The sequence below is a fragment of the Ceratotherium simum genome, chromosome 22 (genome assembly GCF_057802395.1).
Source record: "Ceratotherium simum simum isolate JZ-2026a chromosome 22, ASM5780239v1, whole genome shotgun sequence".
NCBI lineage: Eukaryota > Metazoa > Chordata > Mammalia > Perissodactyla > Rhinocerotidae > Ceratotherium > Ceratotherium simum.
Genome location: NC_141921.1, coordinates 46,815,956 through 46,839,801, shown reverse-complemented (window position 1 = coordinate 46,839,801; position 23,846 = coordinate 46,815,956). Strand labels below are relative to the sequence as shown.

Genomic DNA, 23,846 nt, shown 5'->3' with positions numbered 1-23,846 from the left:
AATGCAAAAGAACCAGAAAATAAGTGACAAAACAGCAACATTAAGCCATCATATATCAATAATTACCCTAAATGTAAATGGATTGAACTCTCCAATCAAAAGATACAGAGTGGCAGGATGGATTAAAAAGCAAGATCCAACAATATGCTGCCTTCAGGAAACACATCTTAGCACTAAAGACAAGCACAGGCTCAGAGTGAAAGGATGGAAGACAATACTCCAAGCTAATGGCAAACAAAAGAAAGCAGGTGTTGCCATACTCATATCAGACAAAGTAGACTTCAAGATAAAACAGGTTAGGAGAGACAAAGAAGGGAAATATATAATGAAAAAAGGGACACTCCATCAAGAAGACATATCACTTATAAATATATATGCACCCAACATAGGAGCACCAATGTATATAAAGCAACTATTAACAAACTTAAAAGGAGAAATCAACAACACAATAATAGTAGGGGATCTTAACACCCCACTTACAACAATGGATAGATCATCCAGACAAAAAGTCAATAAAGAAATAGTAGACTTAAATAAAAAAAAAAAAAAAAAAAAACCGAGGCTCCAAGGACCCCCCAAACTGACTAGAGACAGACTCTCCATGGGTGGAGCCCAAGAGTCGGCTTTTATCAAAAGATCCCCAGATAACTAGGACTTGAAAACTCCCCTTGGTGGCTGAGAAGTCCAGTTCTCTTACGTTCTGCAGGTAGGATTTGGGAGAAAGAGAGAGAACCGCGCAGGAGGAAAGCAGAGGAGAGACAGAGCACACGGTGGCTTTGTTCCCAGCGACTCCTGGTCCCACAGAGACACCCCCAGGAAAGCGCGCCCCGGACAGGGCCCTCACCGCCACACTGGTCCCGCGGCCGCTGAGCTCTGCTCTGGACTCCTGTAGGCGCACGGACCTCATCCGCTCCAGCTTGCGCCTGCGGACAGCATCCCCCTCGTGGCTGGCGCCCCGGGGCCCCTCGTGCCCCTGCTGCGTGTGGGTGAACAGCAGGGCGGCCAGCTCGCCGTCCACATCAGCCAGCTTCTGCGCTTGGACCACGTTTTTCACTGCTGGAAGGTTCAAAGAGGGAGCCAGAGGTTAAAGGGTAGAGTTTACGTTCGTTAGCAGACACGGCGACGACCTCCCAGAACCACTTTATCCAGCGAGGGAGCTCAGAGCATGCCATTCTTTTCTACATATTCTAAGATGGTGATGAAGATGGTCATTATATAACCTGGTCTCCACTGCATCCCTCCTTTTATGAGCCTCTCAAATCAAAGGAATTCTGATCTTGGTCCCTGGATACAAATTTACTAATACGCCACTAGGCAATTTTCTAGGGGAGAAAAAGGTCAGTGTTCTAGAAGCTCACGCTCTCAGAATTCTCAAGGGTCCGCTGACACCCTCACCCAGGACCTCCGGCCCCTGCACACAGGCAGCCCCTCCAGCAAGCACCTCCCAACGCCCAGCACCACTCTGAGCTCTCAGGCACACTGTGCCGTCGGGTCCTCAAACCCCCCCAGGGTGGAATGACATGAGCCCTGAGCTCAGATCAGGAATCCGGGGCTCTGAGGAGTTGAGCCCCCTGGCACGACGCCCCCCGGCTGGTCAGACCACACCTGGCTGCCAAGCTCATGCCCTCCACTCTGTGCCCTGCTGTTTCTGGACGGCCTGGCCCCCAGGGCACCGACTCCTATGGGTGGCTCTACTCAAACCCTGGACACACACAAAAGCCGAGTAGCAAACAGAAGCCGAAACAAGCCAGACATGGGCAGGTAGAAGGGCTGCATTTTCTTTTTTCCGTCAGTGGCTGTACTGGTGACAAAGCCACATATGGCACATGCCACATTGCAAGCTGACACGTGAGATTCCAAGACAGTCACTCAACCCGGCACAGGCAGCAGGAGAGGGGGCACCCCAACTTAGCACCGGGGCCCTTCCTGACTCCCAGGACCATCAGAACCCACGGGAAATAAACACCACCCTGGGCCCTCTCCCTGTCATCACGCGTCTCCAGCCTCCTACTAAAGTCTCCGTGCAGAGGGAGGGAAAGCAATTTTCTCCCCTACTCGCCCACCATTCCTCCATCACCAGTAAACAAGTGATATTTCCAGGTTCCTCACCACCAAGCTATTTTAAAGCCATTTAATTGTTTTCAGATGCCATGCGTTGGCTTAGATGTCTTATGGCCCCAAGAGCATTCATCGTGTCCCTGGGACAACTTCCTATTTCCAGAACCTTGCCCAGTGGTACAGACGTGGGCTTTCTGAGGGAGCACCCCTGGCCTCTGGTTTTGATCAAAATAGAGACTGGAGAAGCGATGACTCCAGGGCCTCTCAATTCTCTCTACAAACCCTCACAGGTTACAACTCCCTGCGCCGCCTGGCAGAGCCCCTGGTCTGCTGGGCCTGGAGCCGGGGGTTTTCCAAATATTCTCAGCCTCTGTTCCTGGAGTGTGGGAACTCCTCACTCCACGGAGCCAGCTCTCCATCCATTCTCTTAGTGGCCAGACAGACCAGCTGGGGATGGAGAAGCAGTGGCCCCAAAGCAGGAAATCCAGATTCTAGTCCAAGTTCACCACCCTTAACCACATAACCAGCCAAGTCGCCTGACCTCTCTTTGCCTCAGATTCTTCAACATTAAAATGAGGAAGCTGGCCTAGAACAGACTCTCTGCCTGCCCGGGTCATGGATCACTGACCCCTCTGAGCATCTGAACCTACAGTGGCCCCTCTCCCCGGGAGAATGTACGAGGACCTACAAAGTGTTGGCTGCTGCTTCAGGGGACTCACGGGATCCTGGAGGCCTCCCAACATGGAACCAGAGGCCCCCCAGTCCTCCCCAGACACAGCTCTGGGAGGCCCTCCTGGAGCAAGGGTTCAAGGCCAACAACGTCAGAAGACCATCGGCCCGGGAAGCTCAAGACAGTCTGGGATTCACGCGGATGATCTGCAGCATTTGGGGGATGCTACTTAAAGGGCACCTCCCACTCTTCATTCCAACAAGTATCTTATATTCAGGTCTGTGGGTCATTTTAAGGGGACAAAAAACTTCACAACTTCCCTGCTGTGAAAAATATTTCCACCAAGCACAGGTCTTTACTCCCCAAGCTTCGTAACTGGCTTATTCTTCCTCTTCCCAACGTGGGGAGTTTCAAATTAGTGTTTATACGTCAGTCTATGTTCATCCTGACCTTGTCTTCATTTCCTCTTCCCTTGCAGACGAGCAGCTAACCAAAAACAAATACTACTCTCGGGATCATAATTTCTCTACAAAGTTAACACAGGCGGCTTCACAGAGCCCAGTCGAGAGAGAGCTGCGTTTGATGAATGCGGACAATCAACACGGCCTGCAGGTCCACCGAGGCAGAGCACTGAGCTGGACACTAATAGCCACCAATCTGCCCCCAGATCCACAGGGGCAGGGACACCACCACACAGGTTCACACGTGTACATGTACGCACACACTCACTCATGCACACTCACACATGTACACACACGCAGCCTCACACGTGTACATGTGCACCCACAGTCACTCATGCACACTCACGCACGTACACGCAGCCTTCTGCCCCTTGTTCCACCCCACCCCCACGCCATTCGCACCCATGCACCACCCACCTGCCCGCGGGTCCAACACTCTCTCCACTCACGTCTCGGGCCCCCACGCGTAAGGAGGCTGCCTCCCTCGAAACAGCTGGCTCCATCATTGGAGATGACCCGGGACCTGGAAGGTGGCAGCGAGCTGGAATTTCTCACTCTCTGTTCACACAAGTGACCTAAGTTAAAAACACCAGGCAAAAAATATTAATACCAACATAGAGCCTGATGAAATATGTCAACATCCCTCATAGGGAGTTCCAGCTTTCAAACGGCCCATCCGCACCCCCTGACCTGCTAACATCCCCAAAGTCCACTCCTGGTTCTGAATTTGTTTTGCAATTGCGAGAGGACAGGAGGAGCGTGTTTTCTTCCAAACGCTTCCCTCTCTAGGTTCCTATTCTCTTCCATCTGAGCAGCAGTCTCTGCTTTCCCACGATGAATTAAAAATGAAAGCTCGGGACGCTCAGCGTGCGCTCGCGGACTCTTACTTCTTGATCTCTGGATCGGCCCCGAGCAGCCCTGCGATGTGGGATGATTCACAAACTCTAACGTCAGCCTTTTGAATATCACGCTGTTCAAGGGAGGCCTTTGTGCACTTCTGCAAACGTCTGACTCCAAATACACTCTAAGGTAAAAGAGCCTCCACGAACTAGAATCTTCTGGAGTTGTCTTCATAAAGAAGTCTTTGGAGAGAGCAATGCTGCTTTGGAGGGAGGGACACATGCCCAGAAGCAGAGCACAGCGTCACACTTCCCTCTGGCTGAACTTGCCAACCTCGGAGAGTCCCAGGGGATGAGAAGTGTTTCCCCGTAGAAGGGCTTCTCCCCGGAGGACAGAATCCTGCCACCTCCCTGCATGGACGTGACTTCCACCTTGGGGTGAGGCGGTGTACAGCTAATGAAGCTGCATCCCGAGGTGAACCACCCAAGTTCCAAACACAAAATGCTGGTGCTGCTGACTGCCCTGATTCCAGCAAGATGGTGTTGAACACCCGCAGGCATGAGTCGCCCTGGCAATCTTTCTGGGAGCTGTGAGAAGCGGAACCCCCTCTGGGTACCTGTTTCCTACCTCTCTGCGACCCCACCCTCCCCACCTCTGCTCTGCCCCCAGGAGGACAGGGTGACTGCCCTGCTCAGCTCAGCCCTCCTCAGCCTCTCTTCAGGTCTACCTGTTGCTCTTAGCCTCACGACAAGCTTCGCGCCTGCAGGAGGCTGCTGTTTTCAAGGGCCAGCTCCGTGCTGGGCGCGTCAGCACGCCCCCTGCCTGCAGGTCTGAGCCTTGTCTTCTCTTCTCGGGGACAAAGGTGGAGTTTTGTCTCCTGCCTGACAGAAACGTCTCTGTCGTGACTGGCTCTGAGCTGAGGTTGGAAAGGGAATGCCCGACCTTCCAGGGGAGGCCAGGTGGTCTCTGTGCTGCTCCAAACGGGGGCCACAACCTCTAGAGCCCTGGGAACTGCAGCTAGAGACCCCAAAGATGTCAGTGCAACAGCAGACCATCCCCCAAAAGACTGGCGAGGACAAAGGCCCTGATCTGGGGGTAGGAAAGCCTGGATCCAGAAATGACAAGACAACTGAAATCACCTCTGGACGAATCAAGGAGTGAGTTGCCTGACGTGGTCTAAAGGCTGGAGATACAGCAGTGGGGAGGCCTCCCCGCCGAGAACTCCCATTCCCACCATTTTCAACTTCCCGGTCGTCTGGAGTGTTCTTGGGGAATAAGCTCACGGTGGCCTTCCTGCCAGCCTTCCTGCGCTGGGATCCTCTCTGGGTCATCTGCCTGCCATCCCGTTCATGGCTCAGAAAGCAGCCCTGGCAAACGCTCCGTGTCAGCTGCCTTCCCCGTCCTCCCTCAGGCAAGTCATTGCACCATGGCAGGGGCGGGCCGCTCATCGGAGCCCTCCCTGGGGCAGCTTCTTCAGCTCGGGCGTGTGAAGCCTGGGGTCAAGCCTCAGCTGAGAAACGGGCTCTGGAAGCCAGGTTCTGCCTGCCAGCACTCACACCGTTACTGCTGGACGCCAGACAGCAGGGCTGCCTCCTCCACCCTGGCCAGTAAGCTCCTCACCTCCTCTTGCTGCTGAGGCCAGCAACAAAACCCCCAGCCCCGGGCCTCTTCCTGGGCAGCTCAGTGCCAGCCCACGTCCAGCGTCACACCCTCTTCTCCTGCTGCTCCTTGCATGTCACCTCAATGTCGGTTTTGTGATGTGCAGTGGACAGCAGCCTGGGCGGCTCCCATGTGCAGAAGGCCTGCACTCCACCGCAGGAGGCCCTGCTTCCCCTCGCCGCCTCGCTCCAGCGCCAGCCACGACGCTCCCACCTTCAGGCTCAGGTCTCCTCGCGGACACCTACGCTACCACTCCCATTCCCCTCTGGCCCTGCTTCTTGAGAACGGCACCCGCAGTCACAACTGTCCTTGGTCTTTGCTCCGTTGAGAACCACCAGAAACCCTCCGCCGTGCTCCGCTCGTCATCCACCCACAGCTGCTCCCACCCTCTTTGAGGGATCTTCCACCTTCCCCGGCAAACCGAGGCTGACAAGTCTTTTCCAAACACGCATTCTCCGTGTCTCCAAGGGACCTATTTTTGACTCCTGACAGCAGCTCACTGTCATAGGATCGCCATCCTCGTCCCTCAGGAAAACAGCTGCTGTCAACAGCCCTGCTCATGGAGAAGCTCAGGACCTGCCATCCCTGGAGTCCAAGAAGAACAGAACCCCAAGGCAGGCTGGGCTCTCAGGCTCTCCTGCTTACTGATCCACTCCTGAATCTTCCCACCACCGTGCTGAGTCGTGGGGGCACCGCTAGGGTGAACATCACAAGGAAGGACCGGCCAGTGTCCTCAAGGAGCCCCCAGAGCCCCGGGAGACAGACAAGCAGACATGCAGATGGGGCAGGGACAGAGAGCCTGGCTGGGCAGGGAGGGGGAAGCAGCCTGCCCCAGGGCCCAGCCAGCCAGTGCCAGAGCCAGAGCTCGCGGCACTGACCTCCGCTGACCCAGCTCTCCTCCCACCTCCCTGCCTTCCCTGTGAGAGAGGGACGAAGCGCCCCCACCCCAAGCTGAGATGGTCCTGGCTCCCAAATCTCTCCGCCATTTCTTCCCACAGCAGGGGCGGCAGTGTGATGACTGACGGGTCTTGGCAAGCTCTCTGTCCTGTCCTGAGGACCTGTGCCACCAGTTACCCGGCACTAGGCACTGCTACCTCCGCTCCCTGTGGGGCAGAAAGGATCATGCCACACCTGAGAGAAGGCAGGAATCTTCCACAGCTTTCTCTACCACCTTAATCCAGTGGCTCGTGGTTCCCTGAACTGCAGGTGAGGAGGCCTTCGGTCCACCCACATCTAACTGAAATGAGTGCTGACCTATTTAAGCCTAGTGGTCGCTCCACTCTGAGAGATACACAGACACCAAAGAAACTGTTGCAGGGTCAGCATCGGGTCTGGACACGGGCGGGCAGCCAGCATCCTCAGAGTGCAGGCTCTCAGGAGCCTGTGGGACCTGCAGGACCACGTGGTCACCTCCCAACAGACCAGGGCCATCCCTGGGCTTCATTACCACCTTCTCCTACTGTATTTGTACTCAGAGCGTTGGTTTGTTTAGAGGATGGGACAACGAACGAGATAAGCTGAACTTACACTTGCACAATCACTCAAGGACTGTGCAGAGGCGAAGACGCTGCATTTCCTCAGGGCACAGTGTGTGACCTGAGACTGCTGCAGGTTCTCCTCCCCTTCAGTGGGACAGAAGGCCACAGCTGCAATGGGAGCGGCAAGTCCCTGCAAATGCACAGGGCTCCTGACAGCCATACAGCTATCCCACTCTCTGCACTGATGGTCACCACCATCTGACCCCAAACCAACGTCTTCTGTCCAAGTCCACACCCCCCTGTTCTCCTCAACCCTGAGAACACAGGTACCTGACTGTGGAGCCAGGAGTCAGGGTCACCCCTGCCTCCCCCGGGCGGCCCCTTGGGAGGGCTGCAGATACAAGTGACCACGGAGCTCCCAGCTGAACGCGGTCATACCGCACAGCCGGGACGCTGGTGTAAAAGAGATGGAGACAGCTCTTGTGATCTCTATATGATGAAAGATAACTGAGAGACAGCTGCAAAAGAGGCTGTGGAGAGCGTCAAAGAGCTTGTCCAAACTGAGAAGCCACCAAGCACGAGGACCACCCTCTCCCAAACAAAGATTCACGGGAGACCTGGGCGTCGGCAGCAGGTGCCTCGTTCCGTGGCCTCACACTTGAACACACCACTGTGAATGCAGGAGGCACGGAGGGCTGTCCAGGCGAGACCAAGCCGGGCATCGTGATGCTGGCATTGACCCTGCTTCTGTCACCCTGAAGGCTCACACAGCCATCAGCCAATCTGCTGGCCTGCGCCTGCTGCTCAGTGCATAACAACCAGTTTTACAAAGAAATAAAAGCCACAACACTTTTTTCCCTCAAAAAATGCAAAATTTACAGAGGAAACCAAAACGCAGCTGCACTGACACAAGCGCACTGCGTGGGGCATTTGTCCTCTGTTAATCTCTCCCCTCCCACGTCTGTGCCAGGCCTCTCAAGCTGGGATCTCAGACTCCCTTCCCATGAGCGTATCTCTCTCTTGCAGGCAAAGTATGAAAATGACAATTTAAGATAACATATAATGGAGCTAATCTTTCTTCCGAAGATAAGATTTTAAAACCTGGAGTCACTGAACATTTGTGGGCTGGTGAATTAAATATAAAAATAACCAACACAGTCTCAGAAGCAGGATGTTTCTTGCAACTCCCTCGGTCATATGAGCTTCTGGATAATGTCTGCTTCTCACATGTGGCTCATTTATTTCTCCAGAACCTAATTGAGTTTTGCTGTTTCTATACTGTGTATTTTCCAGGCTGCCTTGGATCCTACATTTGTAATAAGCAGGCAGAAACCTCAAACCCAACTTAATGAGCTGTGCGCTCAGTCCTGCTGCTGCCCCAGCTCTGCCTGCTCCATGCTGTTGGCACAGGCGCATGTGGCCCACGGGGCTCGAGGCTTTAAAATCAGGCTGGGTTTTGAGGAACAGAAAATTCCCCAAGAAAACAACAGAGAGATTTGAGTCCCATCCAGACAGACACGGCTCCAGAAACTTCAGGCAGCTTGGTTTTGACCTGCTTTTGATTTTGCCCAGAAAACCTCCAATCCTTCCACAGTCCCCTCAAGGGAGACTGAGTGGGCCTGTCATTGGCCCTCTGCCCTGAGGCAGGCACAGCCTACTATGCCCTCTCCCATTAGGGGCCTCGATTGAGCCTCCAGAAGTCCAGGAAGGACCATTCCAGCCACACCAGCCCAAAATGCCCGCCCAGCCGGCACACGGAAGGAGGAGACTCAGGGCCTTGCTCGGTCTTTCAGATGAGCAACTCTCGGACACCACTGATGCAAGGTCAACGCACTGGGCCCGGAAGAAGTGCGTTTCTCTGGCCCCTATTCCCAAGCTGTGCGGTAGGTCGGGACACTTCTCTCTTCTCTTCTCCGAGATGAGGCCGTTCCATGGGCTGACACTCCAGATGATCTCCCCTGGAACCAATTGTCTATTGGAGGCTCGTCACAGAGACGCCCGTGGGCGGCACCGAGAAACAAAATGCAGGCAAGACCGAGACGCGAATGATCCAAATCCTGATGAGAAATCAGGAACCAAACTACCGGTGCCAGGACAGGCTCATTGGTCAGGAACAGACGTAGTAGTCAAGGACACTCTCGGTGGTCAAGGGCAGGCTCAGTGGTCAGTGAGAGACTCAATGGTCAAGCTAACAAGAGTTTCCTGAATTCCCACTGAGTGTATGACGCCCAGTGTGGCTGCTGCCATGAGGCAGCTCACGCTCCAACTGGGACGACAAGCAGCCACCCGGGAAATGGCACGAAGCCAGGCAAAGCTGAGGGGACTCTTACCCACATTGGCCAAGGTCAGGTACAGCCGGCCCTTCACCACCGTGTGGACGCCAATGGGCTTGACGCTGCCGAAGCCGGTCACATCGCCACTCACCACCACCGCGTCCTGTTCATACTCAGTCGCCACGACCTCGAGCTCATGGGAGACCTGCACGGCTGGCCGCCCTTGGCGGAGGAGATGCTGCGGAGGAGAAAGGTACCAGTCGGAGAGCAGCTGGGGCAGAGTCCACCTTCTTCTGAAAACCTGAGTCCTTGATATCAGGTCTTTTCCACAGATTCTTTAATAAAGTGCAACTCGATTCACCCACTGAGTGAACACCAGGGAGGCACAAATGGGCCTGGCAGACACCCTCGTGGAGCCCCCTCTGTGTGGAGAATGACAGGAACAGAGCAACAGAGCAAGGCAGTGACACTGAGCAAACCCCATCTCCGGGACAGTGGTAGCACCAAGGGAGGTCTGAACTGGACCTTTCAGAATGAAGATGCACCTACATGCAGGGAAGGCTGGGGGCAAACCAGGCCCAGGGTGCAGAGTACAGAGCCCCCACTCCCGGCTGAGAGCACTGGGCTTCAGTATGGCTGAAAGACGGGCCAGGGGTCAGAGGAGGCGCCGAGGAATAGCTGGAGCCAAATCGCAAGGATCTCCATGCCAGGCCCAGGCTGATCAGAGCCGGGTGAGAGCAGATGTGGGGCGGTATCAGGACCTTCCTGACCACGGCTGGATCAAGTTCAACCTCTCAGTCCTCTGCCTGAACCCAAGGGCCAGTGAGGCCCCCCTGGGGGGGAGATGAAACCACGGGCTGGCTCCGGGTTCAACTGCTGATCAAGTTCAACCCCTCAGTCCTCTGCCTGAACCCAAGGGCCAGTGAGGCTCCCTGGGGGGAGACGAAACCACAGGCTGGCTCCGGGCCCAGCTGGGCCCCTCTCCCAGTGAGGCCTTGGGAAGGCCGCCTGACCTCTCAACTAGCACTTGCCACATACACGGAAGCCTGAGGCCAGAGTAAGGTCCCAGCTCTGGGAATTCTTGCCCTTCTCCTACCGCAGCAAAAGCGCCCAATCTCGAAGTGGAGACGCCTCGACCTGCTCCCTCCCTCTGGGCTCAGAGGCTTCCAGTAGCTTCAGACTCTGCTAGCAGAGCAGTGCTTGTCCACAATGCCCACAGCCACATACGCGGCCCTGGCTCAGGAGCCTCAGTGGCTGGACTATGGGAAGACCCCTCTGGAGAAGGGCCAATCGATGTAAGAAGTGATGCCCGGCTGTGCTGGGAAGCAAAGAGATGCCAGTAGAAACAAGATATTGCTTCTCACCTGTGAGACTGCAAAGATTTCTTTAAAAGCTAAAACCCCCATAAAGGCAAGAGAATGGGAAGGCATCAGGTGCCCTGGTCGTCTTCCAGGAAGAGCGGCCTTGCCAAGCCTCCGGGGGCTGCACACCCCACAGCTCCGTGCACCTGAGGACCCCACATTTGCACACCTCTGACTCAGGGACACCGCTTCTGGGAAGTTCTCATTCGGGCAGAGTGTGACGGTAAAGAGCACAAGCATCCGAGTCAGAGCCGGGCTAAAAGCATGGCTCTGCTATGGTTCGCGGGACCCTGGGACCCCGGGACCCCGGTTTCTCAGCTGGACACAAGGGCTGGGCTGAGGACACGTTCAACAAAGTGAAGGAGCACTCAGTCATCCGTGGCAGCTGTCACTGCTGCCCTAACAAGGCCGGCACTGCCGTCATCCTCAGGAAACGAGCTCAAGACACGGGCAAACGGACGTCGACGTCACCGCACCATTTCTAACAGGGAAGAAGCACTGACACGGCCGACCACAAGGAAGGGGTGACGAGTTACAACGCACCCACGTCTGCGGAGAGGAGTCCATCAATGGCCAACACAGCGCCTTAACCACCTGGGGGTCTGCAGTTACAGGGGATCGTCTTTTCTTAGCTAAATTTTCCATCTTTTCTATACAAATTTTGAAGTTAAGGACTTTTTTATTTTTAAAAAGTAAAATTGAATTTTAAGTCATCCAACTCTGTGTCAATAAACATAATGACATTTAAGGGGCTCCTGGTGAAGGATGAGATCAAATAACTCCATCTCCAGGTGTGACAGCACACAACAGACACGAGGGCTCAGCTGGGGATGAAGCGGGAGTCACTGCGGGTCCCGGAGGCTCCACAGCTGGGGCTCCTCTCTGCTCCTCCAGTGTCGCAGCACTGCCACGGCATCCCTCACTCCCCCCGTCCCTTTGTCCATTCACCTCATCGCTCTCTCTCTTTCTCTCTTCATTCATTCTCAGCCATGCAGTGTCCACTGCAGCTCAGGACTATAGCGGAGACAGGTTAGCGACCATTCCATCTCACCCTCTAGGACATCACCAGCAAGTACAGGAGATAGACAAGCAATGGCCCTGATGACCCTGCACCATGAGCCACCTGGGGACTGAGGGACCAGGATGAGGAAGGAGGACATCAGCCGACACCTGCTGAGTCCTGACCTTGCGTGGACCCCACCCCAGTGCTCTACGTGCACGCAGGGCCCCAGAGGAAGAGGAGCACGGTGTCGGGGGAGCCGTGCATGCAGCCTGGCCGCTGCAGCACAGAAGCCATGAGCTCATCACAGTGAGGGGGCTCTGAGGAGCAAGAGCGACAGGACTGGATCTGCAGGTCTCAGCGACCATCCAGCTGCCGCAGGGGCAGGGCTCAGGCGGGGGCACCGAGCGGGGGCCCGTGGCTGGAATCAGAAGGAAAACAGCTATGTGGGATTAAAGAAGAGTGGATGAACGTCAGAGAGATCCAGGGGCTGCAGTTACGTGCTGTCTCCTCTCCCACCTCCCCCCCAGGGCTGGGAGGGACACTCTCAGACATCAGGCAACAAGTGGAAGTGGCCCCAGGCCTCGGCCCGGGAGCTGCCACGTGAACTCTGTCTGCACTGACTCTCTGGGGTCCCGGGCACACGACAGAGAAGGCTTGGGGAGAACCCAGGGAAGAATATGGAATCAATGCATGGATTTGGGTTTTGATACGAGGAGAATGGAAAGCACAATCAGAAAGAATTAGATTCTAACACTAACTAGAACTAGAAAAGCACAATTCATTAACTGACAACAGGCATCAGGTAACATTTTCACACCCCATCCCTCGCCACTCCCTTCCACACTGAAGCCGTGCCTCTGATGGGCCAGGCCCTGGGCAACAGGCTGACCTGGAGCTGCTCTCAGGGAACCTACGTCCTCATGTCGAAGGAGCCAAAGGTGGCATTACCTGGTAGGTAGGTTTGTAGGAGGAACTGAGAACCAAATGTAACTTGCATTACAGAATTTAGACTCTGTGAAAATCTTCTCCTTTTGGGAAGGCAAGAACTCAGCATTGTTTTTAATTAGTGAACACAGAAGCTGGACCACAGTCCAGCGCTGGACGATGACCGACACTACTGAGCGGACAGATGCGCTCAGGAGTGGCGCTCCACCCTATCTGCGCTCGGCCCGCAGGAGGCCCACTACCTTCATCTGCACGGCCGCAGACCCGACGAGGAGCAAGGAGTCTCCGTCCCAGACATCGATCTGCAGGGTCTGCCCAGCCAGGTAGCGGGTGAACCAGCGCTGCTCTCCGGGTTTCAGGAATCCGGGATCCACCAGGTACTTCAGCTGGAAGCCCGGAGACCCTGTTCAAAGAGGCCCCAGATGAGTCTGAAAGTTATTGGAGTCATTTATCATCTTTACACCTTGAAGATATTTCTGCTCTGATCATGTTTACTAATTTCTGCTTCCATCATAGCTACAGTTTAATAAACACATTAATCAAAAACATCATAAAGTATCCAAATTAACAAAAGAGAGCATCGTATTCAGAAGACTAGGTTTCTTTCCAATACATACAATAAACTCCTCCCAAAATAAGATTTATGGTTGTCGCCAAGTCCCCATGACATAGTCCACACCGGACGAGAACAAACACCCTGACAGGCTGGCAGGGACTCCCATTCTGGGCGCACAGGATTTAGGGAGAAATGCAGTCCACATCTGCTGTCGGCACTGGGACGGTCACACGCACACACACACGCACACGCGCGCGCAGGGCTTGAGCTGAGATCAAGCCCAGCACACAGCTTGGGAGACCCAGAGCCCTACCTTATGCCCCGCGGCAGCAGCCCCGCAGGGACCCAGGCCCTCTGGAGGGCTAGCTCCTGGGTACCAGGCTTATTACTAAGAGACAGAACCGGACTGCAGCCCCTGCCGTCATCTTCTCCAAGTGGCATCATCACTAATTCTAAATTGACAAAGGTGCCACTGAAATCACCATCAGTTAAAGTGCAGGAACAGCCGTGCTGGGGAGCACATTCAAAACAGCATCTCGCCCCTTTCTATCAGGAACATGACAGTATTTATGATGCCCCCGAGGAGAACGCGAACTCTGGGGAGGGAGGGGTGAAGGTTTACTCAGCACCCGTGAGGCCCCGGGCCAGGCTGAGATCCCCACCCCACCTCCAGCCACCACAGCCCCACAGGTGCCCACACAGTAATGTCCCCTCTGCTCTCCTCAAGACTAGGACAGCACTTTCAGTGGAAGGAGTGAAATAGGCTGGGACGGGGACACAGCTCTGGGGGCTGAAGGGGAGGAGGGCCCCAGTGGGCCCGGGGGAAATAGAGGGAGGACCAGCTAGGCAGGCCTGGCTCCAGCCACAGCAGGAGCTTCGGGGGCCCCTCACAGGGTGGAGGAGCTGTACAGCATCAGGACAAGGCCGAGGGGGGCTGGCAATGACATCATGCAGTGGCAGGCCAGTCCCCAGCGTCACATCTCAAGTGATCAGACCAAGTCACAGGGCCAGGGGAGGCCAAGAATACCCCCTGCCCCCGCCCCCCCAGACCAGCTCTAGAACTAAGTGGCCTGTGGCATCTGGTCAGTGTCACAACACCCACTCAGAGACGGTAGCCCGGCGGCCGGCTCCTCAGAGGCGCAGTGGGGATTGAAACAAAGACCTGTAAATGCCAAAGCCCAGGCTCGCGGCACTAACGGCGCAGCTCCCACCTCCAGGCCCCCCTGGACTGCAGGGGAAGGAGCAGCCCGAGCACTCGTCTCCACAATGCTCAGACTTCTGGCTCAAAGAGGCAGAATAGATCTGAACTCTGTGGGCCAACGTCCCGAAAGACACCTACAGATACCCTTCCCTGGGCGCTGTCCACACTCCACCTCCAACGTCTCCCAGACACACAGATCCACCACCACTGGGCTCTCCACCCAGAGTTCTACTTGTGCCCAAATGCAGCACGTCCCAACTGCACCCTGCTTCCTCTCCTCCAGCCAGCTCCTCCTTGCATAGTCTCCAACTGCCTCCAACGCCCCGGCTGGGCTGGCTCCTCCTGCTCCATGATCACTACAGCCCATCAGCTGCCAGGTCCTTTCAATATGACCATTAACCCACATTCAGCCAGAGTGCCAGTACGCGGAGTGCTCTGGAGAAGACATTCACAGTGTGGGGGCCATCGTGGTATGGGCACAGTCGCAGGCCTCTCATGCTGGAGCCTCCCAGCTCTTCCCCACTGCAGGCTCAGACAAGCAGCTCCTCAGTGGTCTTCCCTGAGGTCCAAGCTCCCCACAGTCCATCCCATAGCACTGCCAAAGCACCCACAAAGGGAACCCTGCGGCATCTCCATCCCACTCAAAAGTCTGCAATGGTGCTGACCACTGACTCAACCAAGACAGACTCCCAGGGACAGTGGTACCCCACAGGGTCCACTCAGGCTCCCAAGCTTACCTCCCTGGCCCCTTCACAAATACCATGCCCCAGCCCAGCTGGGTCCTTACTGCGCCTCGGTGCAGCCCCACTCCCACGTCCCAGTCTGATGGCTGCTCTTCCTCTGGCTAGATGGTCCTTCCCCGCCCCTCGTCTCAATCTCCACGTCTCCATCATGACTCACAAACACCTGCTCTGTGAAGCACCCACAACTCCCTCAGATGACAGACGCTGTAATACTGAAGTCTACAATTCATGATGAATGTGTAGTAGCTATGAAAATCTATGCACTGGGCTGGCCCCGTGGCTTAGCGGTTAAGTGCGCGCGCTCTGCTACTGGAGGCCCGGGTTCAGATGCTGGGCGTGCACGGATGCACCACTTCTCTGGCCATGCTGAGGCCGCGTCCCACATACAGCAACTAGAAGGATGTGCAACTATGACATACAACTATCTACTGGGGCTTTGGGGAAAAAAAAGGAGGAGGATTGGCAATAGATGTTAGCTCAGAGCTGGTCTTCCTCAGCAAAAACAGGAGGATTGGCATGGATGTTAGCTCAGGGCTGATCTTTCTCACAAAAAAAAAAAAAAAAAGGAAAATCTATGCGCCAAATAATAAAGCAGAAATCTAGGGATGCAAGGAGAAATCGATGAAAACAATAATAGTAGAGATTGACTGACTACTTTCCTTTCAAGGCAGGTCATGTAGACAATAAAATTAAGTAAGGATATAGAAGACCAGACCAGCTAATCCATAAGATACAGTGTATGCATATACATAGAACACTGTACCCCAATAATAAATACATCTTCTCAAGTGTACTGGAATATTAATAAAAATTGACTGTATATTACACCACAAAGAAAACCTAAATATTCTCCATAAAGTAGAAATAATGCAAACAATATTCTCTGATCACAATGCCACAAACTAGAAATTAGAAACAATTTTTTAAAACAAATTTATAACTTACCCTTAAATAATTCTATGTCAAAGAGAAACCACAATCAAAACAGATTTTCTTGAAAATACTACTTATCAGAATCACCAAATCATAAAGCAGTAATCAAAGGAAAATTCATAGCCTTGAATAATTTATATCCATAAAAACAAAAGAATTAAAATAAACAAATTAAGCAATTCAAACAAATTACTATAACAATAAAGAAAACCAAAAAGAAAGCCAGAGGAAGGTAATAATAAAGATAAAGGCAAAATCTAATTGATTAGAAAACAGCAAAACTTATATGAGGCAAAAAGAAAGACATGGAAGCAGAAATGAGCAAATGGAAAGTCATCGCTGTTCTGGGGCAGGACAGCTCCCATCCTACAAGGGCAATCCTCCCCACGTTAATCTTTGAACTCACCAGAACCCCAATAAAGAACCTAACAAGTTCATGTGGAAAACTAAACAAGCAAGAATGTCCAGGAGAACCTTGCAAGGAGGAAACCAGAACAACATAAGGCCTCTGATCAAACAGCGTGACAGCTGTGCATGGACAGACGGTCTGATGAAGAGTCTGGTAAACTATAGCCCACAGGCCAATCCAGCTGTGAGCTCAGAATGGCTTTTATATTTTCAAATGGTTGTAAAGAAAAGAAAAAAAGACCCCACAGAGATTATATGTGACCCAGAAAGTCTAAAATATTCACTATCTGGTCCTTAACAGAAATCAGTGTGCCAACCTCTTCTCTATATGGAACAAAACAGAAAATCCCAAAATAAAGCCAAGTATTAAAAAAACGTTGGTATATGATAAGGGTGGCTCTCCAGTCACTGAGGAAAAAGATGGACTTTTTAATAAGTGGCACTTGGTCAACTGGATAGACATTTGAAAAAAGATAAAACTGGATCTACCCCTCCCATCACACAGCAGGGTAAACTACAAATAGATCAGAAGTCTAACGTAAAAAATGAAGTCCGAGAAGAAAACACGCATTACTCTCTTTATGAGCCAGGAGAGGAGAAAGCCTTATCTAGGTAACTCAAGAATCTAGAAGTGGGGCCGGCCCAGTGGCGGAGTGGGTAAGTTTGACACTCCACTTCTGGCAGCCCGGGGTTCGCGGGTTCGGATCCTGGGCCTGGCCTACGCACCACTTATCAAGCCACACTGTGGCAGGCATCCCACATAAAGTGGAGGAAGATGGGCATGGATGTTAGCCCAGGGCCAATCTTGCTCAGCGAAAAAGAGGAGGATTGGCAACAGGTGTTAGCTCAGGGCTAATTTTCCTCACAAAAAAAAAAAAAAAAAGAATCTAGAAGCAAACACAGAAAAGACTGACTCATTAGACTACATAAAAGCAAAACCCACCACAAGCAAAGCAAAAAGACAAATGACAAAGAAGAAAAACATATTTGCAATTTACACCACAGGCAACAGTTAATCTCTCTCATAAACAGAGTTCCCCCAACAGAGGACAAAATGGACTAAAAATCTGATAGAAAAATGGAAAAAGATACGAACAGAAGTTTGCAGACAAATAAAGACAAATATAAAAGATGCTCAACTTCACTCATTATAAAAGGAATGCAAATTAAAACTTCAGTAAGATCCATCTCACATCAGCCAGATTGGAAAACTCCCAAAGTTTAACAACCCATTTTGTAGGTGAGGCCCTGAGCGCACAGGCAGCCTCGTGAGTTGCCAGCAGAACAGGGAAACGTCACAGGGGAACACAGGGCAGGTGGCACTGTCTATCAACACCACTGAAGCCTGGATCCCATAATCCCACTCCTAGCAACATGCCCTAAACACACACCTCCGTACACAGAAACACAAGGTTACTAACTGCTGCATTATCTGACACGGTGAAACCCTGGAAGCGACCCAAACGTCCCCCCCGCAGGAGGCGGGTCGAATAACCCTGCAGAGCACGCACCCAGGGCAGTGCGATGTAGCTGCAAAAAACCATGCAGGGGGCTTCCACGTGGGGGATCTCAGGATACAATGTCAGCTGAGAAAAGCAAGGCGAAAAGAGTGTGTTTGGTGTGCTACCTATTGAATAAGAAAAGAAGGAAAAATTTTTAAAAATATATTTGCTTATTTTAAAAAACAAAACAGACAAAAATACTAGAAGGAGAAGCCAGAAACCAAAAGCCTGGCTACCTCTGGGGGGCTGAGCGGGCTGGTGATGCTCTAGAGGGAATGAGGGTCTAAGGGAGCCTGGAGCGCACATTTGACTACAGTCTTATATTTTGAGCCATGTAAACACTCAAAAAAACTAAATCAAAAAGGAAAGAAAGCAAACATAGAATTGAAAACAAATTGAAACAAATGAACCTGACCAAATATCAAATTGGTAACATGACTCCACAGAGAGAAGGACGCTCTCAAGGGCTTTGGTCACGCTAAACTAACGCCCTGTCCCCAGTGGACACAGCCCAAGACCAGAAGAACGCAGAGAAAGCTGACCTTACATCAACACGTGTATCGTTAGTATTAACATCAGCAGCATAATTTTGAAAGTACGTTATGTAAATTGTAAGGGAAAGTAAATAAGTAAATATATTATCAGGAACCACGATTTTCAGTGTAAGAGGAAAGAGATACAAACAAAATATTTTAAGGAAAAAACTCTAAATTTGAATTAGAAACATTAACATGAACTCACATTTTAAATATACATTCCCTCGCGCTGTCCACCGAAAGGCCTAGAAGCAGAAGAACCCCAGATCTTGATCTCTAAGAAGACTCCTCACTTGGGGGCCAGGCTCTGAGGAGAAACAGCTGATCCAGGGCTGAGGCCAAGAAAGTACCAGGTGAGCCAGGGACTCTGTGCCGTTCTAGAAGCAAGGCCGTGCCCAAGGACCAGTCAGAGCATGTCAACAGACTCACAGGTCACACTGGCCAAACATGGGGGAATTTGAGCATCAAAAAATAGTAATAATATTGGGGCCAGCCCGAGGGCGTAGCGATTAAGTGCGCCCACTCTACTTCGGTGGCCTGGGGTTCACAGGTTCGGATCCCGGGCACCGACCTACGCAACCACTTATCAAACCATGCTGTGGTGGTGTCCCATATGAAGTGGAGGATGATGAGCACGGATGTTGGCCCAGGGCCAATCTTCCTCAGCAAAAAGAGGAGGATTGGCAACAAATGTTAGCTCAGAGCTAATCTTCCTCACATGCACACACACAAAAAGTAGTAATAATGAATATAACACAACAAATAAATAAAGATCCAAGAGATCAGAGCAATACTCAAAAGACAAAACAAAACGAAAAACCCACACATATCAAACCTCGATTCTCACCATTGGAGGAACTATTACAACAGCTTCTTAGTCTGAAAATTGGAAATTAAAGGGAAAGTATTAAACATCTGTCCTGTCTTTTTTGGAGAGCAGATATGTAGTTCACCCCCGGTTGATAAGGGCAAGATCTTTTTTTATAGAAGAATGTTGGCTAATAAAAGGAGACCAAATGACAGAATTAGAGAAATTACTATTTTGAAAACTCTAATTAAATAATTGATCCAGGCAAAGCTCAGCCAAGGAGGTTAAAAGAGTAGGTGAAAGGTTGTTGGGGTCAGATATTCACATGAAGCCAAAGAACGGCTCTAAGAACTCTGTGCTGAGAACAAAGGGGAAGACGCCCCTGTCTTTCCACTGGAGACGTCTGGGGCAGATGCCTTAACCAAGTGATCAGACGAGCACCCCACAATGCGACACCCTGGACCTTCCAACTCCTGATGGGCGCCATGTGAAGCACGTGGCACTGACAATGAAGTGTTCACGCCAAATCCAGCATCAGACCGAGCCTATAGCCTGAACCCCCGGGGTACAAGAACTACTGGAGAGGAACAAGGCCAACCACAACGTGAGGAAACATCAGACACACACAGAACATGGGACATTCCACCAGACCACCCACATGATCTCTTCAAAGTCACTGTCACTGGAAAAAGAATGCACGAGACTATTCTAGATGAGAAGACATTAAAGAGATAATTACCAATACAACCCATGGACCTGGACTGGGTATCAAAGCAAAACTAAATAGCTATAATACACATACGGGGGAAACAGGAAATTCTGACTATCTTAAGTATGAGAGTAGACTTGTATGTGCATAAAAGGGCGTCCTTGTCTTTAAGTAATGCACTTTGCTATATTTAGAAGTAGTGTTACCACGCCTGCAACTTACGTTCAAATGATTCAGACAAAAAAAAAGATAAACAACTAGTTAAAGCCAGTACTTCCAATGCACCCGACACAATCTCTATAGGCGGGGACACAAGACTAGGAGTCTTGGAAAAGGACGTTGGTCTGCTGGGAGGACACCTCTTGGCTGGGACAACCCCGGACGGAAGACGGATGAGAGCTCTCCAGAACAAGGATGCTCTTGGCTGACCCAGAACTCAATGGCTCCAGCTCTCACACTAAGGAAGACCCCACTAGACAAGAGCAGTGAGAGAACATGTTAGAAAAACAAAATTCCAGGCCAGAAAGCAAAGGAAATAAGAAGGAAGGAACGCATTGCGCATGCAGTGGAGAAGGACAGCACACACACAAGCAGACAAAACCACCACAGACTCGGCCAAACCTGCCTGAAAGGCGCAGGGACAGGAATAAGAGAGGAAACTTCAGAGGCACATCCCACTGCTGAAGAAAAGCGCTAACAAAAAGAAATTCTACCTACAACTTGCAACATGGAATAACTGAGGAGCCTGGGGCAGAGGCAGCCACTGGGCCCACAGACCATGGGTTCTGGAAGCTTCACTCAGGAGGCTGCAGTTTCTCCCACTGGACCAAATCTCCTCTAGTGGACGTGTAAACTGGCACAGGCATTAGGGAAAACCGCTTGGCAAATTTATTAGAGCTAAACACGTGCTACCCTATGACCCCACAATTTCACTCGTAGGCACAGACCCAACACAAAGGCATGCACAGATGTGCCAAAGAATGTTCACAGCAGCATTATTCAAAAGATCCCAAAGATGGAAACTATTCAAAGGCCTATGAACAGCAGAATGGATAAATACTGTGGAATACTCAGACAATGGATTTCTATACAGCCAAGACAAAGGACAAACTACTGCTATAGACAGCAACAGGGATGAATCTCACAGACATAATGTTAAGCAGAAGAAGTCAGATTCAAAAGCATACATGCAATATGATCCTATTTAAGCTAAAAAAAAAAAAAAACAGGCAAAACTGATCTATAGTGATAGAATTCAGAAGAGCAGTTACCCTTGGGGGAGGTTAATGACTGGGGGGGAGGTGAGGGACGAGGGAGGCCGCTGTGTAATGTTCTACATCACTCTCTGGGTTGGGTGGTAGTTACACATGCGTTCATTCTGTAAAAATTACACCTTTTATAAAAATTAACTCAAAATGAGTCACAGACCTAAATGTAAAACACAAAACTATAGCACTCCTAGAAGATAACACAGGACAAAATCTAGGTGATCTTGGGTTTGGTGATGACTTTTTAGATACAACACCAGAGACATGATCCATGAAAGAAATAACTGATAAGCTGGACTTCATTAAAATTAAAAACTTCTGCCCTCGAAAGAAACTAAGAGAATGAAAAAAACAAGCCACAGACTTGGAGAAAATATTTGCAAAACACATATCTGATAATGGACTTCTATCCAAAATATACAAAGAACTTTTAAAATACAACAATAAGAAAACAAACAACTCAACTTAAAAATGGGCCAAAGATATAAAGACAGTTCACCAAAAAAGATATATAGATGGCAAATAAGCATATGAGAAGATGCTCCACATCATATGTCATTTGGGAATTGCAAATTAAAATAACAACGAGATATCATTATATATGTATTAGAATAGCTAAAATCCAAAACACTGCCAACAGCAAATGCTGGCGAGGATGTGGAGCAGCAGGAACTCTCCCTCATTGCTGGTAGGAACACAAAATGGTGCAGCCACTTAGGAAGACAACTGGGCAGTTTCTTACAAAATTAAACACACTCTGACCATATGATCCAGGAACTGTGCTTCTAGCTATTTACCCAAAGGAGTTGAAAATTTACGTCTACACAAAATCCTTAACAAAAATGTTTATAACAGCTTTATTCATAATTGCCAAAACCTGGAAGCAACCAAGATGTCCTTCAGTAGGTGAACGGCTCAACAAACTGGTCCATCCAGACAATGGAGTATTATTCAGCACTAAAAAGAAATGAGCTATCAAGCCACAAAAAGACATGGAGGAAACTAAAATGCACATTTCTAAGTGAAAGAAGCTAGTCTGAAAGAGCTATTATATACCATACAATTCCAACTGTATGACATCCCAGAAAAGGCAAAACTATGGAGCCAGTAAAAAGATCAGTGGTAGACAGGGGCTGGGGGAGGGAGAGATGAACAGGTGCAGCACAGGGGATATTTAGGGCAGTGAAATTATTCTGTGTGACAGTGTAACGGTGGATATATGATGTGCATTTGTCAAAATCTACAGAATGTACAACACCAAGAGTAAACCTTAATGTAAACGACAAGCTTCAGTTAATAACAACGCATCAACATTGGTTCCTCAATTCTAACAAAGCACCACACTAACACAAGACATCAACAACAGGGAGACTGTGGGGGCAGGGAGTGTATGAGAACTCTGTACTATAAGCTCAATTTCTCTATAAATCTAAAACTGCTCTAAAAGATAAAATCCATTAATTTAAAAAAAATAATGGAACTGTACACTTTGTTGTATGCATGTTATATATCAACAACAAAAGAAAATACATCTCGAGTGAGGCTCATGACAGACTCGGTGCCAAACTGATGCAACTTCTGAGGCCTTGAGGAACCGTGCCCATCCAGGGAGGACCCGCAGCGTGCTCATCCAGGGAGGACCCCCAAGCTTGCTCATCCAGGGAGGACCCCCAAGCTTTCTCATCCAGGGAGGACCCCCAAGCTTTCTCATCCAGGGAGGACCCCCAAGCTTTAGCTGCTGAAGGAAGCCCAGATCTGCCCCAGCAGAGTTCCTTTGGCTGAGACTCAGCTGTGTAAGAAATTGAAAAGAACCTTTTTTTTTTGGATTTCAACTTAAGAATTGTGGACTTTGAATTCTAATTCATAATGACAAGAAAATTTGATTTTGGAGTTTAATTTCTTTGGACTTCAAATTGCAAGGAAATTTAATTTTTGGACTAATTTCTCTCTGGGAAATTCATAATGGAAAGGGGTTTGTATTCAAATCAGGAGCATCTCTAAGTGGTTGGCCTTTTTTATTGAATTATCTTAACGCTATCATTTAATCTCATTACAGAACCTCTGATGAGCTACACTGCATAAAGTGACTGGATAGAATTTAGAATGGGAAATAGAACAGGGAATGAGTTTTCAGCAATGGCTGCTAAATCAGCACATTATTCGGATCCATTCCAAAGCCTTCTGGGAACATAAGCTCAACTGTCCACCAATGGTCCTGGGACGATCCGCAAAGGAAAGGCAGTTGATTTGGGAGAAGTGGCCCCAGGAAGGTTGGGAAACTACCCTAGTGTAATCTAGTCACACCTCGGGCTGCCCATAAACTCAATGATTAGGCCTAATGAGTGGAGAGAACACCCGGGACACTGCAGGAGAACGCCCTTCCCGGCCATGTGCTTCCATGCAGAGGGACCTCCTGTGCCCGCCCCTGCCTAGC

The 23,846-nt window shown here is 50.7% G+C and overlaps 1 protein-coding gene across 17 annotated transcripts in view; it reads right to left on the bottom strand.

Moving 5' to 3' along the window:
- NPHP4 (nephrocystin 4) overlaps positions 1-23,846 on the bottom strand; it is a 133,481-nt gene that overhangs the window by 18,826 nt on the left and 90,809 nt on the right. For 16 of the 17 annotated variants that reach the window (XR_015555876.1, XR_015555875.1, XM_087446931.1 and 13 more), the window contains 4 exons: positions 12,991-13,151; positions 9,497-9,677; positions 3,639-3,764; positions 845-1,056 (listed from right to left, as the gene is read on the bottom strand). Coding sequence is in view for 15 of the 17 variants with exons in the window: in XM_087446931.1 (XP_087303057.1) it covers positions 845-1,056; positions 3,639-3,764; positions 9,497-9,677; positions 12,991-13,151 (680 nt within the window). In the remaining 2 variants the exon portion in view is untranslated. The remainder of the gene's footprint in view (positions 1-844; positions 1,057-3,638; positions 3,765-9,496; positions 9,678-12,990; positions 13,152-23,846) is intronic. The other variant, XM_087446918.1, reaches the window with a different exon arrangement.